Source organism: Camelus bactrianus, chromosome 13, assembly GCF_048773025.1.
Source record: "Camelus bactrianus isolate YW-2024 breed Bactrian camel chromosome 13, ASM4877302v1, whole genome shotgun sequence".
In the NCBI taxonomy this organism is placed as follows: Eukaryota; Metazoa; Chordata; class Mammalia; order Artiodactyla; family Camelidae; genus Camelus; species Camelus bactrianus.
Genome location: NC_133551.1, coordinates 66,806,002 through 66,829,135, shown reverse-complemented (window position 1 = coordinate 66,829,135; position 23,134 = coordinate 66,806,002). Strand labels below are relative to the sequence as shown.

Below are 23,134 nucleotides of genomic sequence, written 5' to 3'. Positions count from 1 at the left end.
TGTTCAGAAAACACCCCCAAATTACCAGCCCTGGGTCAGCACAGATGTGTACCCCCCAGGTCACCGGCACTGACCTGGAAAAGGCTGCTTAGCCAGGGTATTGGCTTTGCCTGTTGACTCACTTCTTGGGGCAGAAAGGCCCTATCCTAGCGTTCTACCTGCACTGGCCGAGACCGATCTGCCCACAGCCCTGCCACCTGTCCCACCCCCACAACCGGCTGGGGCAAAGCACTGAACCTCCTGTGCTCCTGGTTCCCCATCTTTAAGGTGGGGGCTAACAGAGGCACCTGCCTCGTGGGGCTGGTATATGAAATGAATCTGCATGTGTTACACGCTTAGCCAAGAGCCCAGCTCCTCGTAAATGCTCTGTAGATAAGCACCGATTCACCACAGAATGTGGTCTTCCTGTTGTCTCTCCTGCCACGGAGAATGGGCGGCTCAGCCTGGGGAGGCAGCTCTGCTTTGTAGATGATCAGAGCCCCGGGCACCTGGCAGGATCCCCGGGTACCAAACCAATCTCCCTGCTGTCAACATCTGATGACACATGGAGCCCTCAAACAAAGACACACAGAAGGCCATCTCATCACCACGCCCCAGCACTGGTACAAGACCCGGCCCCGAGAACGCTCTGGTGAGTGAACGTCGGGTGTTTCTGGGATGCCCAGCCCAGCAGACTCAGAGTCTGCCGCAGCCCAGCCCCTCTGGCTGTGGGCTTAGATTCCATCTTCTCTCCCCCACGACAGAGTCAGCAAACATTTCCCAAGTGCTCACTCAGGGGCACAGGACTGAACTGAGAGTATTCTCCTCCCACTGCAAGAGGGGCAGCGAGTTCCGGAGCTCCCTCCAGGAGGGACCTCTGCCCTACACCCCAGCCTTAGGTGCTCAGTCCTTCCGACCCATCGGGGCTGGGAGAACTAGGCACCGCTGCCTCGTGCCCTGGGAGTGGGAATGGGAGGGGGTGCTCATTCCGGGCTCTCGGGGCTGGGAGACATTTTTGCTCTGCCCATGAGTGACGGGGCCCCGTCTGAATTGCCCCTGCCCATCGGTACCCGGGGTAGGAGAAGGGAAAGAAAGCAAGGGTCTACCACCACACTGAAAACAGTGGTTACCTCCAGAGGGAGAGCCTCATGGCTGGGGACAGGGGTGGGAAGGAGACTTGTCACTCAGTCCCCTTCTGTACCTTTTTTAAAAATTGTAGTAAAATACTCATAATGTAAAATTTACAATTTTAACCATTTTTAAGTGTACAGTTCAGTGGCATTAAGTGCGTTCAAATTGTTGTGCAACCATCACCACCATCCATCTCCAGAACTCTTCGTCCGGCAAAACCGAAACTCTGTCCCCATTAAACAAGTCTTCCCCCCCCCTCCCCCCAGCCCCTGGCAACCACCATTCTACTTTGTGTCTCTATGACTGACTGCTCTAGGTCCCTCATACAAGTGAAATCATACAGTGTTTCTCCCTTTGTGACTGGCTTAGTGCACTTAGCATAATGTCCTCAAGGTTCATCCGTGCTGTAGCACGGGTCAGAATTTCTTCTTCTCCGGCTTTCTAATTTTGAATCATGTAATGTATCATCTAATCAAAAAAAATCAAAGCCACTTACATTTTTAAAAAGACAAAAATACCTGCTTGTTTTCCTCTTGTTTTAAGTGGCATGAATATTTTACAGTGATCACACAAAAAATAGACAAAAATCAGGTAAGCCAAACAAATAAAAAAATTAAAAACCCACAATCCTGCATACAAGAGAATTTCTGCTAAAATTGGCTACACAAACCTTCCCAATGCTTTTTTATGAGATTTTTTTTCCTCTTATGAGATCTTTTAATAGTAAAAACGGGATCAGACCACGTGTGGTCTTCAAGTGTGCTCTTCCCACTGAACAACATACGGCGAGCATCCTTCCGAGCAGGTGATACAGCAGGGGGCTGCGGCATCACTAATATGATGGGTCCTGCGCTGCCATTCCCGCATCCTTGCAATCTAATCAACACAGCAAAGAGCATCTTGGTACACACATATTTGCATATTTGTCCTGTTATCTCCATGGAGTGGGTTGCTGGGTCAAGATTTTGGATGTAGAAAAGCTTCTGTGTCCCTCGAAAGTGTCATTTGTGACGAGCCCGCACTCTCTCGGGACTCGGCAGATGCCCAGCCAAGGAAAAGCAGGGTCCCTGGGTCCTCACCCCAGCTCAGCAGCGAGTGCCTTGGTTTCCCCATTAGTCCAAGAGCTGCCTCTCCCTTGGGTGGAGGAAGACCCCACCATAAATACTGTCCTTCCTCACCCTTAGTGGGGTGGCACTCTGCCTTCCCCAAGGAGCAAGGGCTGGGAGCTCAGCTCATTTGAGAAGTGGGCCCTGTCATCTCTCTTCCAAAAGGGTAGAAGTTCCCACCTGGTGTGTGATGAGCCCTGGAGCAAGTGGCCACGTGCTAGGGCGTAGCAAGGCAAGACAGCATCACCCACGTCACCTCCAGCCCCAGGTGTGCCAAGCGGCACCACACCCCCAGGCCTTTGCACGTGCTCTACACTCTGCCTGGAAGGCTCCCTCTACACGCCTTCTTGGTCATTTCTCTCTCCTAATCTTATGCCAACTTCAGGACTCAGCTTTTATACCCCCTCCCCCAGGAAGCCTTCCCTGGCTCCTTGGTCAGGGTCAAGTGCCCCTCTTCTGTACTCCAAATGCTGGTTACTTGCTACTGAGTTTATCTGTTCACCTGTTGGCCTCCCCCACTTAACTCAGCCCTTGCAAAAAAGGAGGCCCATCTCTGGCTCCCAGCTGCAACCCCAGAGCCCATCATGGAGCCGGGTACACAGCAGGCACCAAATCAATGTTTGCTGGCTAAAGGGCCCATCGAGTATCACCTACAAGACTTCCTTAGGAGACTCAGTCTGGAGTGAGCGCAGCACCAGCTCACTCTGTGTCCTTGAACTTAGACATGACCTCCGCCTCCCTGCCCCCTCCTCCCTGTCAGCCTCGGTTTCCCCAGACAACCTCCACAGTTCCTTCCAGATCTTCCACTCTCCTCCAACAATCCTCTTCTGTCACCTTGATACCTGGGCCTACCTCTCACAGGGCAGATGATGGGCAGGTCAGTGGTCACAGCTCTCCATCCCCAGGACTTAGCCTCTCTCCCCAGGCCTGGCTGAGCCCCAAGAGACCCTCCACCCAACCCCCATCCCTGGGGTTGCTGAGTCAGCAGCTCTCAGCCTCCAGGGCTCCATCTCTTGTTCAAGTCCAGAGGCCAGGAGGGGGTCTGGGGACCCAGGCCAAGAAGCAGGAGGCCCAGGGGGGTCTGTGCCCAGGAAGCTGGGGGAGCCCCGCCCAAGGAAATGTTTACAGCTTTGAGGGAAAAACAGCGACTCGCAAGGCTATTTTGGAAACCTAATGTGCACTTTGGGTCTCTCTGTTGTTTATTTCAAGCGACCGTGCCGCCCCACAGGTGAATGCAAGGCAGTGTGGGCCTGCCCTCAACGTAGCCTTCCCAGCAAAGCCACGTCACTCACTCCGAGCCGAGCGTGCCTGGACCCACGAGGGGTCGGCAGCCAAGCAGAGCACACCAGGCAGGAGTTGGTGCACACCAGGCAGGAGTTGGTACACACCCCATTCTGGGTTTAAACCCAGGCCCTGTAGCCTTGAGTCACCTCTCCAGGCCTCAGTCTCTTCATCTGTGAAATGGGGGTGACCATCCCCCATCCCAGTCCTGGATTAAATGAGGATTGGCAAGCACAAACAGGCTCCAGGTATAATAAAAAAAAATTTTTAATTAAAAAAAAGAAAACAAAAACAAAACAGAACATGGACCCGAAACCTTAGAAGGGTATGCTCAGAAGTCCAGGCCATTTGCAATGGGCCCAAAGCTCAGGGGGGTGAAGTGACGGGCCCAAGGTCACACAGGCAGGCAGGGGCAGAGCAAGGACTGGAACCCAGAGCCTGTGTGCTTCCTGGTAAGGGGAGAAGACCGACCCAAGCCACCACCAGGAAGGAAGGAGGGAAGAGTGACCAGGACCCAGGGAACCAATTACATGTGGGGCTCGTGCCACAGGGGATGGGTTGTGGCAGGCACTGCGGGCAGGTGCAGCGCTGTAATTGTCATAACCAGCCGGGAAGGCTGCAGGCACAGCAGGGACAGGTAATGAGACTGCGATCGCCCGCACCCAGAGGGATTAGTGACTGCACGCAGCTCCAGGGGACAGACACATTACTTAACACCAGCCTCTCATCGTATTGCAATCCCGACGTTCAACTTGATGTGAACCAGTGGGGAGGGCACCAGGACACCCCCAATACACACACATACACGCACAGCATTCCTCCCTCCATTGAAGGGGTTTGGGCACACCTCTCCAAGGAGAGAGAAGTCAAAAACAGCAGACTCCCAGAGAACCTTCTGTGACAGTAATGCCCCTGGCAGAGCACCTTACTGGTTACCTCACCCCAATTCTGCTGGTGGGGAAACTCACAGAGGTAAGGTGACTTGTCCAGGTCACATGATCATAACAGTTAACAAGAAGTGTTAGGTGACAGTGTTACTAACTCATTTAATCCTCACCACAGCCTTATGAGCGAGGTAGGTACTATTATTATGCCCATTTTACAGGTGAGGAAATTGAGGTCCAGGGAAGTGAAGCAATTTGTACAAGGTCCCAGGGCTCAGAAGTAGTGGAACCAGGACTTAAATCTAGGCAGTCTGGCTCCAGAGTTCAAACTCATAATCACCAGACTTGCCTGCCTCTGCTCACCTTAATAAAGCAGCAGATACTGGAATAGAACACGGGTCTCTCTGATCCAAAAGCTGATGCTCCCTTCTCTGTGCCAGGTGGCCTCTTAGAGGGAGGGAGAAGGTCAGGGAGGGAGAAGGTCAGGGAGTGTGGACCTCCGTCTCCCAGGGGTCAGGATGGACTCCAAGTGAATCACCTCCAAACTATAAGAGTGATGTGCAGAGGCCTCACCCCGGGCTGCCAGTATAGCTTTGGAAGTGAGGGTCTCCAAGGCCTGGCCCAGCCCCCAGGGCTCTCAGATGGGCAGGTTGTCCTGCAGACACTGGAGATCCTCCAGTCCTCCAAGCTGCCCGCATCCTGCGAGGTGCCCAGCCCAGGGTGAGGCAGAGGGTCACCAACCCCAGCCCTGACAAGGGGCCAGCAGAGATTCCCTTCTAACTCAAACCCAATTAAGGCTTCTCTCCCCACTGAGACTTGGTCCTTCAGCCACACAATCCCTGGACTCAGCCAGAAGCCAAAAGGAGATGGTCCAAGAAAAGGAACGAGGAGTGGCCTGCAGGAAGGGGTGAGGCCACACACGCAGTCCTGCTGCCTCTTATCTCAAAACACTTTGGCATCAGAGAGACAGACTCAGCCATGCCCCAGCTGGTGGCCCGGTAAGTGACTTGACCTCTCTGAGCCTCATTTACCTCATCTGTAAAATGGGGGCGACAATAGTACCTACCTCCTTGGGTTGTGAAGATTATACAAGATCACGATCACCAAGCATCTAATGTTATTTTGCTCATCTTAGCAAGCAGGACCCAGTCCCAGCTGCTGGGGGTGCGGGGGTTGTTCTAGGGTCCAGGGTCCTGGGCTTGGTCAAGATGTGCCATTCTGCCCTTGGATGCTTCATTCCCTGGGTCCCTCTCCCCCATACTGAGACTGAGGCACTGTCTAGCATCCGAATCTACAAGTACCCAGCACATGCAGGCCCTGAACTGGTATTTATACACTGGATGAATGACTGAATGAGCTTGTGGGTGGAGCCACAGGGCAGAGCAGCTCACAGGGCCTGGGTGCGAGGCTTGTTTTGCCCGCGTCCCAGGATGTCTCGGGCCCCATCTGCACAGGGAAGCTCTGCCCAGCCCTGGGAGCTCAGGCTCTCCCTCAGCCAGCCACCCCCTGGGCAGCCTGCCAGCGGAGGGCCCCTTCCCAACTAGCCTGGCCTCCTAGGGACAGACGGCCAGTCCACGCCCACCCCAGCAGGCCCACAAAGGCAGCAGGCGGCCTCCTCCTGGTGACTTTGCCTTGGGACAGATGGAACTTAGTGTGACGTCTGCCAAGCCAGATGGCCTGGTTGGCCTGAGGGGCCAGAACACTGGCTGGGAGTCCTGCCCCAGCAGGCAGAGCTGCTTAACCTCTTCCTGCCCCAGCCACAGAAGTCAGGGTCCCCCTGGCCACTTAATCACTGTTATACACTCAGGTCTCCTGCCCTCCACCCTTGGAGGTGAGGGGCCTCCCAGGGGCCAAAAGGGAGCCAGGGAGGAGGTGGAGTGAGAGGGACCATGGGACAGGTGGGTGTGGAGGAGGTGTCAGCACTCAGCTCCGAGGGCAGGCCTGGAATCTGCCAACCCAGAGGGTGAGCAGGGAGGGTGCTGGTTCCTGGCCCGGGAACCCTGTGGAGCCATGTGGGGCCAGCTGCCTTATTTCCAGGACACCCATCTGGGGCAGGGACTGCCAGGTCCGAAGGCCACCGGCTACTTCTATCAGGCTAGAAAAGCCACTCCCCTGCCCGAACGCCAGCATCAGCACTGCCCTGTGAAGGAGGAGACCCAACTCCACCAGGCTGGCTGAATGGCTGCAGGCAGGCTGCTCAATCTCTCTGGGCCTCAGTTTCCCCATCAGGAAAGGTGGGGCCTGGGTGATCCCTGGGCCCCAGGGCCACTTCCCACTCAGAGGGCTCCATGGCTCTGGGAGAAGGAATGTGCCCCTGTCCCCGGGAACTTGTGGAATCCTAGACCGCCTGGGCAGATCCTTTCTACACGTCTCAAGGAGCGTGCATGAGTCAAGAGGGACCCCGGGCAGGAAGAAGGTAAGCTTCTGGGGTTCAGAGGAGGACTGGTGCTGCCTTGAGAACTTGGAAAGAGTCTTCACCCAGCAGTTGAGCTCCACCCATTCCCCTACCCTGTGGGAGGCTAAACAAGGGGAAATGCAGCATATGGGATCATGGCTAGAGACCAGTACGCATCTCCCAACAGAAAAGGTGACAAGGACACTAGAAGGCACATCTACAAGGCTCTGGAATGCCCTTGAAGACAGTAAAATCTTTATGTGGGATTTGCAAAGGTCCCACCCTCAAGGCAAGGGAGGAACTGATGACCTCTGGAGCCCCTCTGGGGACAGCAAGCTGGTGTCCACAAGCAAAGAAGGCCTCAGATTCTCTGCTCTCAGGTGCCCAGCCAAACTGACTTTCCAAATGGACAATGGTGTCACCTCAGGGTGGAGCACAGCCAGGCTCGACTCCGGTCTGGGGCCTGCACGCTGGTCCAAGCAGTATCTCTGGAAATCCCCTGGGACAGAGGCTGCAGAGGGCTCCAGAAAAGCCCCAAAACACACCAAAAGAGCCAAGGAGGGAAGGGCTGGGCGGGAAGGCTGTCAGCCAGGACCGGAGGCAGCTGGCAGCACAGGAGAGGTGGGAGGACATGGGCTGGGGTCCGCGGACCTGGTTCTGAGTCCTAGGTCTGCTGCCAACTTGTTGGGACTTCAGCAAGTCACTATCTCTCTGAAAAGTGTGTGTTGGGGTAGAAACTGAGTATCTCTAAGGACTCTTGCAGCTTTGATTTAATAGTCATTAGGCGAGCTCGCTAGGGACAGGCGTCTGCCTTTCAAGTTCATGCAGCACCATTCCCCAGGCCCAATCATAGGGCCAAGCAGAGGGGCCTTGAAAATGGATGGATGGATGGATGGATGGATGGATGGATGGATGGATGGATGGATAGATGGATGGATGAATGGATGGATGGATGGATAGATGGGTGGATGGATGGATGGATGGATGGGGGGAGATAGATGGATGGATAGATGAATGGATGATGAATGAATGATCAAGTGGGGTAAGTCCTGAAAAAGAAAAGCACAGCATCCGAGGTGTCCCCTGGAATGATTCCTTCCACTTACCCACAAGGCCTCCTGGAATCACCTTCCTGTGACCCTCCAGCATCCAACCCCCTTCTCTAACTTGTACACAGATGTGTACACACCTACATACAATACTTATATATGCAACATTCCCAAAGCCACAAAACTTTTCTGCTCCAGCCTTCCCCCAGGGCGCCTCCCCTTCCTGAAGCATCCTCCCAAGGCTGGGTTTGAAATGAGACTCAGCAGCAGTGGAACCCAGGGAGGATCTTTTAAGACCCAAGTTCACATACCAGCTCTACCACTTTCCAGCTATGACAAGTAACAAGTCATTTCACCTGCCAAGACTCAGTTTCCTCATCTCTACAGTGGGGATAACCACAGCTACCCTTCAAGAGTATCGTGAGGTTCAAGAGAACAGGTCTGTGATGTTCTGCGCTGCATTGGGCACATGGGATGTGCTCCCTTGAGAAGCAGGGAGATGAGTATTATGGGGTTATGAGATCCTGACTTCATTCCTGGAGGAGCTGAGGGGGCGCCAAGCCTCGGAGGCTTCTCTGCTTGGGTCCTGCAATCCCTTTCACCTTGTTTCCCACCTTGGGTGGGGGTGATGTGTCTGTAGTTAAACCGAGCAGAAGGTACAAAGCAGCCTTTGTCTCAGAGATGAAACCCTAAACCAGCTGCCCTGACGTCAACCCTGAAAAACAATGCCAAGACGGCCTTCGACATCACCCCTCTGCCAAGGTCTGGGAGCAAGCGCTTCACCCACAAGGCCTTGCACAGACAGTCTGTGGGCTGTACAGGACCCTGGAAGCCGTTCTCCCATGGCCCGACAGAGACCCAGAAGGAAAAACAGCTGCCCTGCTGACTGCCAGGGGGCACGACAGGACTTGAACCCCTGTATCTCAGCCCAAGGACCAGGGCCTGGAACGTGCAGCCCATTCCTTAGCCTGGGATACTGAGCCTGCCAAGTGTGGCAAGAGACACCTGGAAGAGTCCACCAGACTTAGGTTCGAATCTCAGTTCTGCCCCTGTCTCACGGTGAGACCTCAGGCCAGGGATGTGACCTCCTGTGGCTGCCTCCGTATCCACACAAGGATGCTGGGACTTAGAGGTCCCCCCAACCCCAGGGAGGCAGGGATAAAGAGAAACTCTCCATTCAGGACCACTCTCCAACCAGGCCACTGGAAGCCACAGGCTCCAGGCGACACACTGTGCTGGCCACAGCCTCGAATGCTAGGTCTTGCCCTACCGGTGACCCTGCGCTGACAGTCTGCTAGGGACAAGAAGGGATGTAACCTCCTCCTCACTGGCCAAGCAGGCGGCTTTGCTGGGGAAAGGAAGTGCTCCAAACACAATGGCCACTCTGCAGCCGGAAGGGGGAAGGAATAGGCAGTTCTCACTGTATGGAGGCCCAGCGGCTGAGGAGGGCCAGGCTGGGATAGAAGGGACAGAGTGATAATAGCTCCGGGGCTAGCACCACACTGAGCACTCAGCGTGCACTCTCTCACTGCATCCTTGCTGCAACCTGTGAGCGAAGGTTGTCATTCCCATTTTACAGATGAGAGAACTGAGGCTCGGGGTGGTGATGCAAACCAGGGAGTCTCACACCAGGGTCAGAGCTCCCACCCAAGTGAAGGCCCTGATCAAGCCATCAATGCAACCAAAGAAGAGTGAACAATTTCTTTTTAAACTCCCTGTGGATAGATTATGCCTTAAGGGACAACCTAGGAGTTGAGGCTCCCCTGAACGTGGCAGTAGATTAATCCTGGCTCCGTCAGTAGCTTGGTGAGTTCCGGCCTCGTTTTCCCAGCTTGGAAAAGTCCTGATTTTTTCAGTGTCAGTATTTTCTTTAAAGGCAAATGTCAAACCAGTTGCGATGTCATATTAAGACTTTCCATATAAAACTAGATAAATCCCAACATATTATTTGTCAGGCCACAGCCCTGGAATGGGGACTCAGGAAACAAGGTCTTTGTGGGAACCAGGGGATCAGCCTTTACAGTTCACCCAACTCCTCCCTGTGGGCAAAGTTCTCAGACCTCCAACTCCAGGGCTCACCCCAGAGGAAAGGGGATGGGAATGGCCCTCACTGGGCGAGGCCTATCAGCAACTCTGTGGGTCTCATTATCCCATTTTATGCAAGAGGGAACCTGGGCACAGAAAAAAGACCCAGCTGACCCAGGGCTGGCAGAAGAAGATGGTAGGTCAGTTAGTCAGTCAACACCCCAAGGCCCCAGTGCCAGGCTGAGGCCAGGGAAGTGACCCAAGGCGACCTCAGATGTCTCTTTTGTAGGCCCAGAGAGCCTCCTCTGTGGCACCGAGGACCCGGATGTCTGGTCAAGGGCCAGTGCTCAGTCTCCATGGGCTCCCCTTGACAGGCTCCAAGGCCTCTTCAATCTAAGTCCCCTGGCCTCTGGGAGTTTTCCAAACCCCTTCTTAAAGGACTACAGCCTCCAGAATAATCTCTTAGGCCAAGGGTTTCAAAGGAACCCTATTTAGGGGATCTGGGTTCCCTCCCCTCCTCTGCTGTGTGACATCAAGGGAGTTAACTCTCCTTCTCTGGGCCTCAGTTTTCTCATCTGTAAAATGGTCATGGGTATGTGAATGCAGGTAGAGAGAAAAATACAAAACACTGACGGAGAAACTCTTAGAAGGTCTTCTTCAAAGGACACCAGGCACATCTACTCATCTGGAATGACAGAGAATGATGTCACCTGGAAGCAGGGGATGGATTAACTGACCTCAGAGAGAGCCTCAAACCCTCTGGGCACACCGGGAGTGAAGAGGACGTCACAGCTGTGAGGGAGAAGGGGCAGGCAGGATGGTCCAATGGGAGAGGCGAGATGAGCAGCCTACCCTCCCCAGCCCCAGTCCCCTATGCATGCCGAATCCTAACCCCAGATCTTGATGGGGCCAGGGAAGCCCTGGCATTGACCTCTAACCTGGAAGCTCTCTCTCTTACCAGGCAACTTCCCCTGCCCACCACGATGACGTCAAGACCCCAGCCCCCTGCAGTACAAGGGGTCTGGGGTGACAGAGGTAGGGTCCTGACCCGCGGGAGCTCCAAGTCTACAGGGCTAGACAGAGGCTCCCAGACAAATGCTCACACACGGGCCCACAAAGCCCGAGCGGCAAAGAATCCCCTACTGAAGCCTGGCACTGGGCAGAGGGATGGGAGACAGCACCCTTTCACCACCGTCCCCTGCTTCTGATGGGGGACAGGGCAGGGGTGAGAGAGCCAGCCACAGGGAACAGAGACCAAAACAAGAAAGAAGGGAAAAAGTGAGGAGATAGGATAAGAGGCAGCAAATCAGAACAGAGAGCCAAGAAGGCCCCGAGGAGGGAGGGAGGGAGGGGAAAGGGAAGGGCCGAGAGGGAGAAGAAAGAGCAGGTGAGTCAGGCACTGGCTGTGTCCAGACTCCAGCCTGGGCCTGGGAGCAGGCTGTGCACCAGCACGGCAGTCTCACCTCCAGGCCTTTGCACAAGCTATTCTCTCTACCTGGAGCACCCCTTCCTCTTCTCTTCCACTCTTACTGGACCTTCAAAATACAACTCAAGTGATGCCTCCTCCAGGAAGCCTTCCTTGACTGGCCCTAAGCTGGCTCAGGTACCTTCCAGAATCCCTGGATTCAGAGCACTACAGGGTTCCCTCCAGGGTTGCACCCAGTGCTCCAAGGCGCTCTCTCTGGTCCTGTTTTCTGACTTCGCAACAAGCTTTCCCCAATTTATTACAGTCTCAGTCTCTACCTGCCCCCTCCCCTGCCCCTAGATGGCCTTCTGCCCATTACCAAGGCAGGCCAGGGTAAAAAGGGGGTGCCGATGGGCCCTGGGAAGATGTCCCAACCCTGCCCAAAGAGGAGCCTGTCCGCCAGGGAATTTCCCAAGGTCCACTTAGACCAGCAGCTCTTTCCCTCCCCCTAGACGGCAAACAGGGGGCAGCGAGCCAAGAACCTTCTTAAATAACCCAAGTAATAAAAATGGCCAATTAAGAGGGTGGGAGGCAGTGTCTCTACTGCGGGGGTGTCTCTCCATCGGGTGGCAGATGAGCGGGGTGGGGGGGGGGAGCTGGGTTCAACTGCACATCCCGAAGTCAGCGCACACAGGCCAGAGCGCGCTGAGCAAGCATCTCGGAGACAGCTCGGAGACAGGCCCCGCCCAGCTCTGCCGGGCCAGGGTCCAGGGCTACCCGTGTACTATGTCTACCCATCTCCATTTTGCAGATAAGGAAGAGAGGACTTTCTCAAGGTCACAGAGCTGATAGGTTGTAGGCACACTCTTGGATTCCTCTCTTCCCACTTTCCAAGTTCCACACAAACACTCTGCTCTGAGCTGACTAGCTAGTTTCACAGGTTTCTGTCCAGCAACCCCATCCCCGCTTGTCCTGGGATCCCGGGGAGACGTGACTATAAAGGCAAGGGGAGGACAAGACATCTCATGGAACTTTGAGTAGCCCCAGGTCGCATGGGCAGAAGTAACAGCAGTGTGAGTGGGGCCTAGAGCTTCCGATCACTTAGTCACTCCGGGCACTGCACTCAACAGTTTATAAAACACTTCCGTGCACTTCATTTAATCTTCCAAATGGCTCCATGGGAGTCAGATTTATTACCCCCATTTCACAAAAGGGAAAACTGAGGCTCAGAGCAGGAAAGCTGCTTGCAACGGACATGCCCCTTCCTGGGGACCAACCACATAGAATGCAAGGTTGGATCTGGAGCCTGACTTCCTGGGTTTGAATCCTGGCTTGCTGCTTCCTGTCTTGACCAGGCTTCCTTCAATGTCTCAAAGGCTCAGTTTCAGCATCCCTAAAATGGGCTAATGATAGTACCCAACTCATAAGGTTATTACGAGATGGCATGAATTAAATGTTGGTAAACTGCTTTGAATGGAGCCTGGCAAACAGTAAATGGTATATAAAGATTTTTTAATTAACTAATTAATACTTATTGTGCCCGTAGTCTGCACAGGCATTACTTGGGCAGGTACTTGTCACATGGCATTGTCACATTTGCCTCCGTCCCCAGACTCTGGGCTCCTGAGGGCAGGGGCTGTGTCTGCTTCACCCCAGTGTCCAGCGTGGGGCCTGGCACAAGGTGGTGTCCAGCCACTGTCCAGAGAAGGGCACCTTGGCTTCTCAGACACCCACACCCAGGAGTCTCCTCTTCCCCAATGAGAGGCACGGCGTGACTGTAATAAGTTCCCTGTACTGTTGGCAAAGTTCACGCCACCAACTGAAAGCAAAAGTTAGGAAGGCATGGGCCCAGGGTGGAGGCCAGCTTCCCTCCAGCCATCAGAATGCCCTCTGCTCTCTCCAGCTTGTCATCAGGTGGTGAGAACCCCTGACACTGCCCTGGGAGCATGTAGGTGCTGGGTGGGACAGAAGAAGCATTAAAACTTCGAGTCTGAGACCCACATCCAGCCCTAGCTTTTGCTGTGTGACTCAGAGCGTTAATTTTCCTCTCTGAGCCTCAGTAATAATTCGTGTTCCCTGCTTGCCATCCCTTCCCCTGCCAGGCCCACCAGCTAGGTAGGGGTGCCAACCTAGCAACTCCCCTCACCCAGAGTCCAGTCTTCAAAGAGCAGGGGGGCTGGACCACCCTCTATGGTGGCTCAGGAGGCTCATTTGCCTCCCGCTGCCAGTGATTCACTGGCTTCCCAAGAAACAATCACCGTAAAGTCACAGCAGGAAGTCTTCCCTGCACAGCAGCCACCTCCTGTTCTGCCACCACCGCAGCAATATTGTGACAGGCACCGGGGGAGACCCACACCTCAGCCTTCCTCCCGCCCGCCTCCTCCACCCTGTGCCAGCCTTCACCAGCCCTCAGGCGGCATGAGGCAAGGCCAGCCTGCACCTCCCCTGGGAAGAGCACTGGACTCGGAGTCTGGAGACCCAGGAGACCATTTTTCTAGCTCAGTATTTCTCTCCAGCTATGTGTAGTGTGTTGTGTAACATATCTATTGAGTTGGTCATTTCAAAAGCTATATATTTTTTATTTCTGAAACTTTCATTTCACTGGTTTTCAAGTCTTTCTGTTTGTTTTGTTGATAACAGTATTTCCCTCCATGATTTTTAATTTCTTATTTTATTTCTTTAGCCAATTTGATGGACTCATTGCAAGATCTGGGGCAGATTTCTTCACCTTTCTGAACCTCTCATCTGTAAAATGAGCAGAATCGATTTCCCACCTCTCAGGATTGCTCTAATAATTAAATCTCATTTATTTAAAGAAGTCATCACAGAGCTTAGTACATAGTAGGTACTCAATTAACAGTGGCTATTAAGTCACTATGACTATTTTTAAACCTTTTTTCAAATGTTTTCACTCTCCACTATCTCAAACGATTTTTACATCAACCCTGTGAAGCAGAACTCATGAGAAATCTTACCCCCATTTTACAGGGCAACACATTAAGGTGCAAGAGATTAAGCAGCATACACAGAATCCAAATCACACATAAAGTTACAGGGACAAGCAACTTCCTAGGGCACTGAGTAAGTCTGTCTTCCCACCTTCCCCATTCCCAGGTGGGCAGCAGGAAGCTCAGATCACACCACAGGCAAGCCAGGACCACAACCCAGACTCCACAGGGCTCTAGCTGCCCCCCTGCCACACCCCAGGGGGCTCGGCCAGGCCACAGGCCCTCAAGGGAACCAGAAGCATGTGCCAGCTTAAACTGGGTGACAACTACTCCTGTACCACGAACTAGATAAGGAAACCACATCCTGCCCAGGAAGCCAAGCACAGGTGCCCACGGAGGGGCTGAGAGTGGGAGGGCACTGCCCTGTTTGGCAGGCAGGCAGTAGCACCAGAAATCTTCACCAGCCTCCCACCTGGCCTGGGGTCTTCTAAGCACTTCACGGCCAGCCATGAACAGAGGCTGCACAACCCCCAGCTGCTGCCAGCCAGGTCATGGACCACCCTCCCTCCAGCTCCTAGACTGATTCTTGACTTCTGTCCACCTCACAAAGCCGGCCAGCATTGCTTACCTCTTAGAGCACTCACCCTTTTGCCCTGTGAAATCTGGCCGTGTAACTCTTGTAACTTCACCATCTACAAAATGCTGTAGCTCTGTGAGCCCATTAACTGCTCCCACAATGTCGGGACACAGATCTCAGCATCCCCCTTTTCCAGATGAGGAAACTGAGACCCAGAGAGGCAAAGCGACTAGCCTAAGCTTGCTCAGCTTTTAACTTCTGAGCTAGGGATCCAGCATCTGGCACCAGGAGACCTGTGTTCATTCAGACTTGTTGAACTGATGTGTCGGGATGGGAGCATGTATCTCCTGACTCCAAGTCCAGACTGCTCCCTCCACCAGCTGCAAGTCTCCAGGTGTAGAGCCCATGTGTGGGGGTCATCAGTGTCAACCCTGCCCCACTGGGGCCTACCAGCACGCAGCAGCCAGCCACAGAGCCCTCCTCACTGCACAAGTACTGGCTCAGCATGGACTCTGGCCAGGCCCTGGCTGGCCTCTGCGAGTACATGACAAAGAAGACAGACCGGAGGCGGCCCCCCGCAGGGCTTACGGTCAGTGGAGGGAGCAGACACATACTAGTCAATTATGATTCAGGGTGTAGGGGGCTGTGATGGGCGAGGTAGTGGATGCTCAGGAATGCCCAACGGAAGACCGTCAGGGAAGAGCAACACATCCTGCTCCTGAGCACAGGGGACAACAGGGCTGCCTTCTTCCCTGTCCCAGGCCTCCAGCCTCTAATGACATGGGAACTAAATAGAGGGCCAGCCCGGCTGCATCTCATCAACGGGATCAAAAGCCAGGACTCCCCATGCAAAGTCCACAGGCGCCGGTATCACTGATACATGGCACAGTTTAAATCAATTCCCTGGAAGGCCCCACACCTCCTAGCAGCAAAGGATGTGTTCATGTTCTGGGTCTACCCTTCTATGTCCTTCAAACAGTGACACGTGTGGGGATGTGGGCATGGGCTTGGCGAGAGAGCCTGAGTGCGCATGTGCATGCGATTGTGTGTGTGTGTGTGTGTGTGTGTGTGTGTGTGTGTGTGCTCGCGCGTGCGCGTGCGCGCGCGCGCACATGCTAGTGGGGGCCCAGGGGCCTCGCATCCGGTGGCCAAGGCAAAAGCCCCGCCTCACATTCCTGGGAGAAGGAATCTTCAGCGTCAGCTGTCTCCCTGTTTCCTGCTTCCTTTTCTTTTCTGGGACCTCATTCCCCTCCCTCTAGCTTGAGGCTCGGAAAATCCCTCCCCAATGCGTCCCCAAAGAGCCTGCCAGTCTAGCCAAGAGACTTTGGAATACTGAGGAGCTAGATGGAGGGGGGCGGTTGTGTGTTTCTTTTAAAGGAGGTTAGGGGAAAGGGCAGGGGGTGGCCAGAGATTTCCGGAGGCACAAATCAACCACTAAGACTAGGAAGAACAGCCTCCTTAGATGCTGGACAAAGAAGCAGCCCTTTCTCCCTCCGCCCCCAGCACCATCTCTGGCGCCATCCACGGGACAGAAAGCGGCAACGTGTCCTGAAATGGATGTGTTGGGCAGTCCAGCGCTGTGCTGAGAAATCCTTGTAAATGAAAGGAGCAGACATCGTGGGTGGGGGGGGCATTGTGCTGGGGTGGGGGTTCTTCGGGGAGCCTACAAGCCCTAGGTGCCTTAACACATGAGCTCATTTACTTCTTCCCCATCCCTAGAAGAGCAATGTTATTCTCCCTCTTTTACAGAAAGCAGTGGCTCAGGCAGCTCAGAGAGGCCAAGCAATTGCCCAGAGTCACACAGAGAGCGGCAGAGCTGGGATTCAAACCCTTTTTCCACCAACCCAGGCAGCCTCCCAGGAAAATCAGAAATAAAGAATCCATATCAACACTAGCTTCAGAAAGAATGGAAGTGGCAGGGAACAAAGCAGCTTTCCGGAGCAGTCTTGTGGCTTTGGGGCACTCAGGGGCCAGCACCCACCTGCTTAAGGGCCTCCCAGGGCGTGATGGGAAAAGGCAGGGGACACTCCAGCTGGCTCCCCCACCAACCCTTTTTGGAGTCCTCCATTCGGGCCAACGGCTCAGCCCCTTCCGGCTCATGATCAGAAATAGCTGTGACAAAAGTCCCTCCCATCCCTGAAAGTAGCTTTTTAAAAAATGCTTAAAGGCAGACACACACAAAGGTGGAAAGAATTCTGCCGAGTCCCCAAAGGAAGGCAGATGATGCAGGCAACACCTTGGAGCAGTGAGAAAAGCTCTCAATGGCAGGCAGAAGTCCTACCCAGCTCAGCTTTGTAGATCAGCTCCCTCTGGGCCTCGGTTTCCCCATCTCTAAAGTGAAAGTATTCAGCTGAATCAGCAATTTCTTTCTTTCTTTTCTTCTAAACTGTAGAACCCTGTTTTCTAATTGAATCTCCCTCAGAATATCAATCTGAGAGTCATGAAAATGGAGCTGCTGTTTGGTGTGGGCCAAATCCGTCATGCTCCGCCCTCCCCCGTCCCCAGAATTGCCCCAAAGCACACTGCTCTGGGCCTCAAAGAGCCTACTTGAAAACCGCCAAGCTAAACGATCACTGTGGGCCCTCCTGGCTCTTAAACGAAGTTCCAGGGAAAACAAACCAAGACTTTCAGGTTGACTTGAGTCAGGGGCACAGACACCCAGCAACTTGCAAGGGGTGGGGACAAAACCAGCTGATTCCAAACCACACTCGGCCTGAGGCAGGAGAAGGGGAGGCCCAGAACAGAGAAAGGCCACACTGTCATCCCAGGAGGCAGAAAGCACAGCCCTGACCAGGGCCTCTCCAAGTCACAGACCGATTCGTAGTGAGCTGAGAGGGATCATCTAAAGGAAGCCCGCTGTGTATAGGTGGAGGACCTAAGGCTCAGAGAGGGCAGCAGTTAGCCCGAGGTCACACAGTGCCTAATGGCAGAGCCAGACCTGAGTCTGGGTCTCTAGGATGCAAATTCAAAAAACTCGCTGTTTATCTAAAGTTCAGATAGATTCAGCAGGAATCTCCCAGGGAAAGGCCCCCAAACTTGCAAACTCAGAACAGGATATTTCAGTGACACTGGGTGGTGACAGGGTAGAGATGTTTGTTTTGGTTTCCAAATCAACGCTTGACAACCTCATCGGCTACAGTTTCAGTGACCACATTTCCCTCATGGGAAAGAGCTCAGAGCTGATTGGACCAAGGGGAAATCAAAGCTGGAGTGTGCAGGGCCAGGGGCTTTGGCTTGGGCTGGTGTTTCCAAATCGGGGCTCCTGTACCACTGACAGCACATGAGATGATGTGAGGTGGTACGTGGGTGACTTTTTAAATTGATGTTTTATTGACTGCGTATGTAAACAGAAAAACAAAATGTGGTCTATTCATATAGTGGAATATTACTCAGCATTATAAAGGAACATACTGCTGATACAAGCGTGGACAAACCTTACCAACATTATCTAAGTGAAAAAAGCCAGACACAAAAGACAACATATTGTCTGATTCCATCTATATGAAATGTCCAGAAAAGGCAAATTTATAGAAAGAGAAAGCAGATCAGTGTTTGCCTGGTCTGGGGTGGGAATGGGGATTAACTGCAAATGGGCATGAAGGATGTTTTCGAGATGATGCAAGCGTTCTAAAACTGGATTGTGGTGATAGTTGCACAACACTGTGGATTGACTAAAATTTATTGAATTGGACACGTAGAATGGGAGAATTTTATGATATGCAAATTATACCTCAATAAAGCTGTTTAATATATTCTATGTAAGTAATAATGTAGATGGTGGTACATGAATATAGCCACAGTTCAGGGAGATGAAAACCAAAAAGTCCCCAGTTGGAGACCACTGAGCTACACATCCCGGGTTGCCCTTTGGGGAAGCAAAGTGAGGATCTCCAAGGCTGCAAGTTCCTCCAGGTAGACCAGAGGAAACCCTGGAAGTTTCCTTTGCTAGCACATGCTCCTTCTGTTGGTTGCTGCTTAGGGCTCCATGCTAGACATCCTGGAAGGGTCTGAAGCCTTCAGGGGCCAAGAGCCCAGGCAACCACCTTGGTCTCACTCTCCTATGAACAGATCAGGAGCCGTCTGGGAGCTCAGATTTATATATTGTCAAGGCTGATAGAGCCTTTGAGGTTATCTAGCCCAGTGGCTTTTAAACTTTTCAAAAAGTTGACCATATGCCTTCCCTCCTCCCAGAAGAAAATTCTTATGAGAAGCCCAAATAGAGAAACAAGTAAAAACAGAACGTTACTTGTATACATTTAGATTATAGGCTCAAATATAGAACAGTTACCTATTCTAAATCCAATCAATGTGGCTGATGGGGCTATTCTGATCCACTGACACTTAGAACTGGGATTACAGATGACAGTTCCACATTTGGTTCTGCCTTCAGGGCGTTCTAGTCCACCCTCCTCTCACTTGACAGATAGGGAAACTGAGGCTTAAAAAGGGTAGTATATTTGCTTTGGAAAACTCTAACTTGAGTCCTGAATCAACTGCAGAAAAGATGCGTCTCCCCAGTTCACACAAAAAGTGGGAGAAGACAAGGGGCACAGACACCTCAGAAGGGCGGGAAGAGAGACACCCACACTCCACCTGTCTCAGCAGCACCCATCTCATTCCAGGCCAGCGCCAGAGCTGACATCACACCCCACACCCTGGGTGCAACTGGAACCGGGCATTGCTCAATGCCAACCCATCTCCCTCTAAAGACTGGGCACGGTTTTTCCATCTCCTTAGCAGCCAGGTCCAAAAAGCACACACACAATAAAACAAACACAGCGCGAGCTTGGGGCATGACGACACAGTCAACAGTGGCAGACAGGAGGGCCCATCCCTCCGAGTTTCACCATCGAGAGCAAGTGCCTCTTTCTCTGCCCCACCTCAAGGAAGCTGCCCACGAGGGGCAGAGAGGTGGCCTCCCCATGACCAGGCATCAGGCCATTCTCAAGTCCTCAAGAGAGAATCAACAGAGAAGAGTAGTCTCCCAGCGGGGTCTAAGACCTACCCCTAGGAAGCCAGGCCCTGCATGAAAGGCCTAAGACTCCAGGCATCTGCTCCCTGACAGCCTGACAAAGAGCCTATCATCTTTAATAACATCACTTTTGATTACTTTACACCCTCCAAAAAGTATCACGGGTCTACTCTCCCCTTATCCAACTGTGGGTGGCCTTTATTATTCCCATTTCTCTGATAAGCAAACAGGCTTCCAAGTGGTTCAGCCGGTGGTTCTCACTGGCAGGTGCCAGAGCTGGCACTTGAGTCCTGCCCAGTGGCCAGCCTGCCCAGGAGCAGAAAAGGAAGGAGACGCATGCCCAGCTCTCTGTGCTTATGTGAGCACCAGGACTCAAGGAGTAGAAGGAAAGAGCCTTCTCAGGGCATCCTCTAAGCCCAGGAGTTCAGAGCCACAGCATCCAGTGCAGAGTTGCTTATGCTTGGTCACAGCAGAGGGCCCTGCCCCCATCCAAGCTTGAGATACTAGAAACAGACCCCTCTCCTCTTTATCGGAAAGTCGAGCAGACAATACCGTCAGCCAGACTGCAGGCAGGAAGCAATGTCAGTTTCCCAGCTGGGGAATCTGGGCTAGGCAGGAATGTGCTAGCCAGTTTAGCAGGGAGTCCGCGCCACACTCCAGCCAGAGATGGTGGTCCTGGTCCATTCAGTGCCCAGCTACCAGCCCAAGGTTATCTCCTCCTGTCGGCCTTTAGGGCTCAGATTGTTGGGACCCAAAAAACCATGAGAATTGGAGAGTGGGAAGAAGAGGGGTGATGGAGGGTGTTTTTAAAAGCTTGTGGCCAGTCTGTTGTAGGGCTGGTTATCCATCCCAGCCAACTGGACCTTAGAGAGCTGGAGCAACACAGCAGACTTTGTTCCCGGCGGACATACCCATTCATTTTCAAACATACCGTCTCATTTAACTCAAAGAACAAAGAGCCAGTGGGTTAGTTAAGAGTTATTTCTTTTTACGCACTGAGGGAGGGGAGCCCACCTACTACATCCTTAGGAAAATACCGAAGCTGGAAGACAGACTGGCCAGGAGTAGTTAAAGTCACCAGTTCAGATCCTGACTTCACCACCTATTAGCCAAGCGGCCTCAGGCAAGTCACTTGCATCTCTGTGCCTAGGTTTTCTTATACACAAAAGAGGTTAAGAATGCTGCACGCTCTGTGTTGCCCTGAGGATGGATGAGATCACATAAAAGACTTACACCGATGGTCATTATGTCACCTAGAAAACAATGTGCCTGGTCCAATGACGGATGGAGGTGTCCCCCACCGTAGTCATCGCCCGCCCCCATTCTTGGAACTGGATAACTGAGTTCTCCAAGCGTGTGTAGGGCGCTCTGCACACACAGCTTCTAGCCCACCTGCTAGGATCAGCTGGCCTCCCCCGGCCTCTCCCGAACGCATACATTCCACGGTCGCCAGGACCTGGACGCCCTCTCCCCAGGAGTGCGGGGGGGAGGGGCGGCCCCCCACTCACCTTCGCTTGTACTCGTCGCGCTCGCGTTTCACCTTGGCCAGCACGTTGTAGAGCGCGCGGATCTCGGGCGTGATGGTGTCGATCTGCACGCCCACGCCGTCGGGGTGCACCCAAGACACGCCGGGGCCCTGCACGGTCTCCACGCCGCCACCACCCGTGCGCCGCACCTGCGTGTAGCTCCAGATGGTCCCGGGCAGGCGGCCGTAGTGCTGCGGGTGCGAGCCGCCGCCGGGAGGCAGGCCGCCCAGGGCCACGGCGTTGGCGTTGGCGCCGGCCGCCGCGCCGATGCCGTGCCCGCCGCCGGGCGCGGGTGGCCGCAGCAGATCCGGCCCGGTCTGCACGGCCTGCTCGCGGGAGAAGGTCTTGTAGCGCAGTCGCCGATCGCGCTCACTCTGCTGCTGCTCCAGCTGCTTCTCCAGCAGCCGGTTGCGCCGCTCCAGCTCGTGCACCTTGGCCAGGAAGCAGCGGAAACGCACGTTGAGCCCCTTCAGGAGGTGGATGTTGGAGCCCAGGTCATCCCGCAGCGCCGCCGTCACCGGAGATGGCCCTGGCCCGGCCCCGCCGCCGCCGCCCCCGCCGGGGCAGCTCCCGCCGCCGCCGCCACTCGGCGGGCAGCCGAAGGCCAAGGCCATCTCCCCGAATAGCAGCGAATTCACCATGCGCCGGCTGCGCGGCTCAGGGCCCCGGGCCCGCGGCTCCAGGTGCGGCTCCAGCTCCGGGCAGGGCTCCCGGCGCGGCCGGGCCAGGGCGGGCGCGGGCTCCAGCGCGGCCGGCCGGGTGGTTCCAGATGCGCGCCAGATGCAGCCTCCGCGGCGACGGCGAGTCGGACCGCCCCCGGATGTGGTCGCCGAGGCGAGGGATGGACTCGGGCCGCGGTGGAGGCCGCGGAGGCTGGCGCGAGGTAGCGAGGGTCGCGGGTCCCGGCGCCGGGGCTGTCAGAGACGCTGTGGAAGCGCCGCGGCAGCCGCGCGTAGAGGACTCTCCGCCGGCACTGCCCCTCTGCGGCGGGCCCCGCCCACTGCAGACACAGGCCCCGCCCCCATCCTCGCCCCGCCCACCGCGCCTTCCTCTGCGGCGCTCCAGCAGCTCTAGGCCCCGCCCTCGAGGCCCGCAGCGCCCGGCCCAGCCCACGGCCCCTTGGCTCCTCCCACACCCTGGCTCCCCGCTTTCTCTGCTCGGTGGACCTGCTGTCTGCAGCTCTGGCTCCTCCCAGCTCCCGCTTGAGCCACTCCCTCTCCTGCGCCAGGTCCTGCCGCCCAGTCCGGCTCCGATTCTTTGCCCCGGGATGAGGACTGCAGAGCTGCACCAGACACGCGGTTAGGTGGAACCGCCGCAGAGCCAGCCCGGCCTCTTAAAGGGACCGGCAGCCTCGGCAGCGCTTGTTTCCCCCTTTAGGGAGCCCCCTCCCCCACGTCCTCTGACAAGGAGGCTCCGCTTCTCTCCCAGCCCACTCCAAGTCCCCTGACCCCAAATTCCCACGGGGTGAGGGAGACCTCGTCCTGGAAAGGCTGGGGGGATCAGAGCATCCGAAGGTGCATCCGCACCCCACCCCCACTCCAGCCTGGGGCGGCCTAGATCGACCTTCCCAGGATAAGGCAGCGCTTCCGCCGGCACGTCCCCCACGCGGTGGACCCTGGAGGGCTCCTCGACCGCTTGCCCCCGCCTCTAACTGCGGGTCTTGTCGTCCCCAAATCAGCCTGGGCAATGCCAAGCTCGCTGGTCCTCGGGCCCAAGGATGCGCAGCGCGGATGGTGGGGATGCTAGTGGGGAGGCTGAGCGAAGACCCTCCCGGAATGTGACACCCGCAAGCTCAGACTGGGCTGCTGCGGCTCCCCGGCCCCGAATGACCACCTCCCCACCAGCGCACACTCATA

General features: G+C 54.8%; 1 protein-coding gene across 2 annotated transcripts in view; it reads right to left on the bottom strand.

The window, feature by feature from the left end:
• Positions 1-22,268, bottom strand: part of IFFO2 (intermediate filament family orphan 2) — a 46,627-nt gene extending 24,359 nt beyond the window's left edge. The window contains exon 1 of one of the 2 annotated variants that reach the window (XM_074377297.1): positions 21,261-22,268. In XM_074377297.1, the coding sequence (XP_074233398.1) occupies positions 21,261-21,919 (659 nt within the window). In that variant the 5' untranslated portion in view covers positions 21,920-22,268. The remainder of the gene's footprint in view (positions 1-21,260) is intronic. The other variant, XM_010957764.3, reaches the window with a different exon arrangement.
• Between the last annotated feature and the right edge of the window lie 866 nt (positions 22,269-23,134).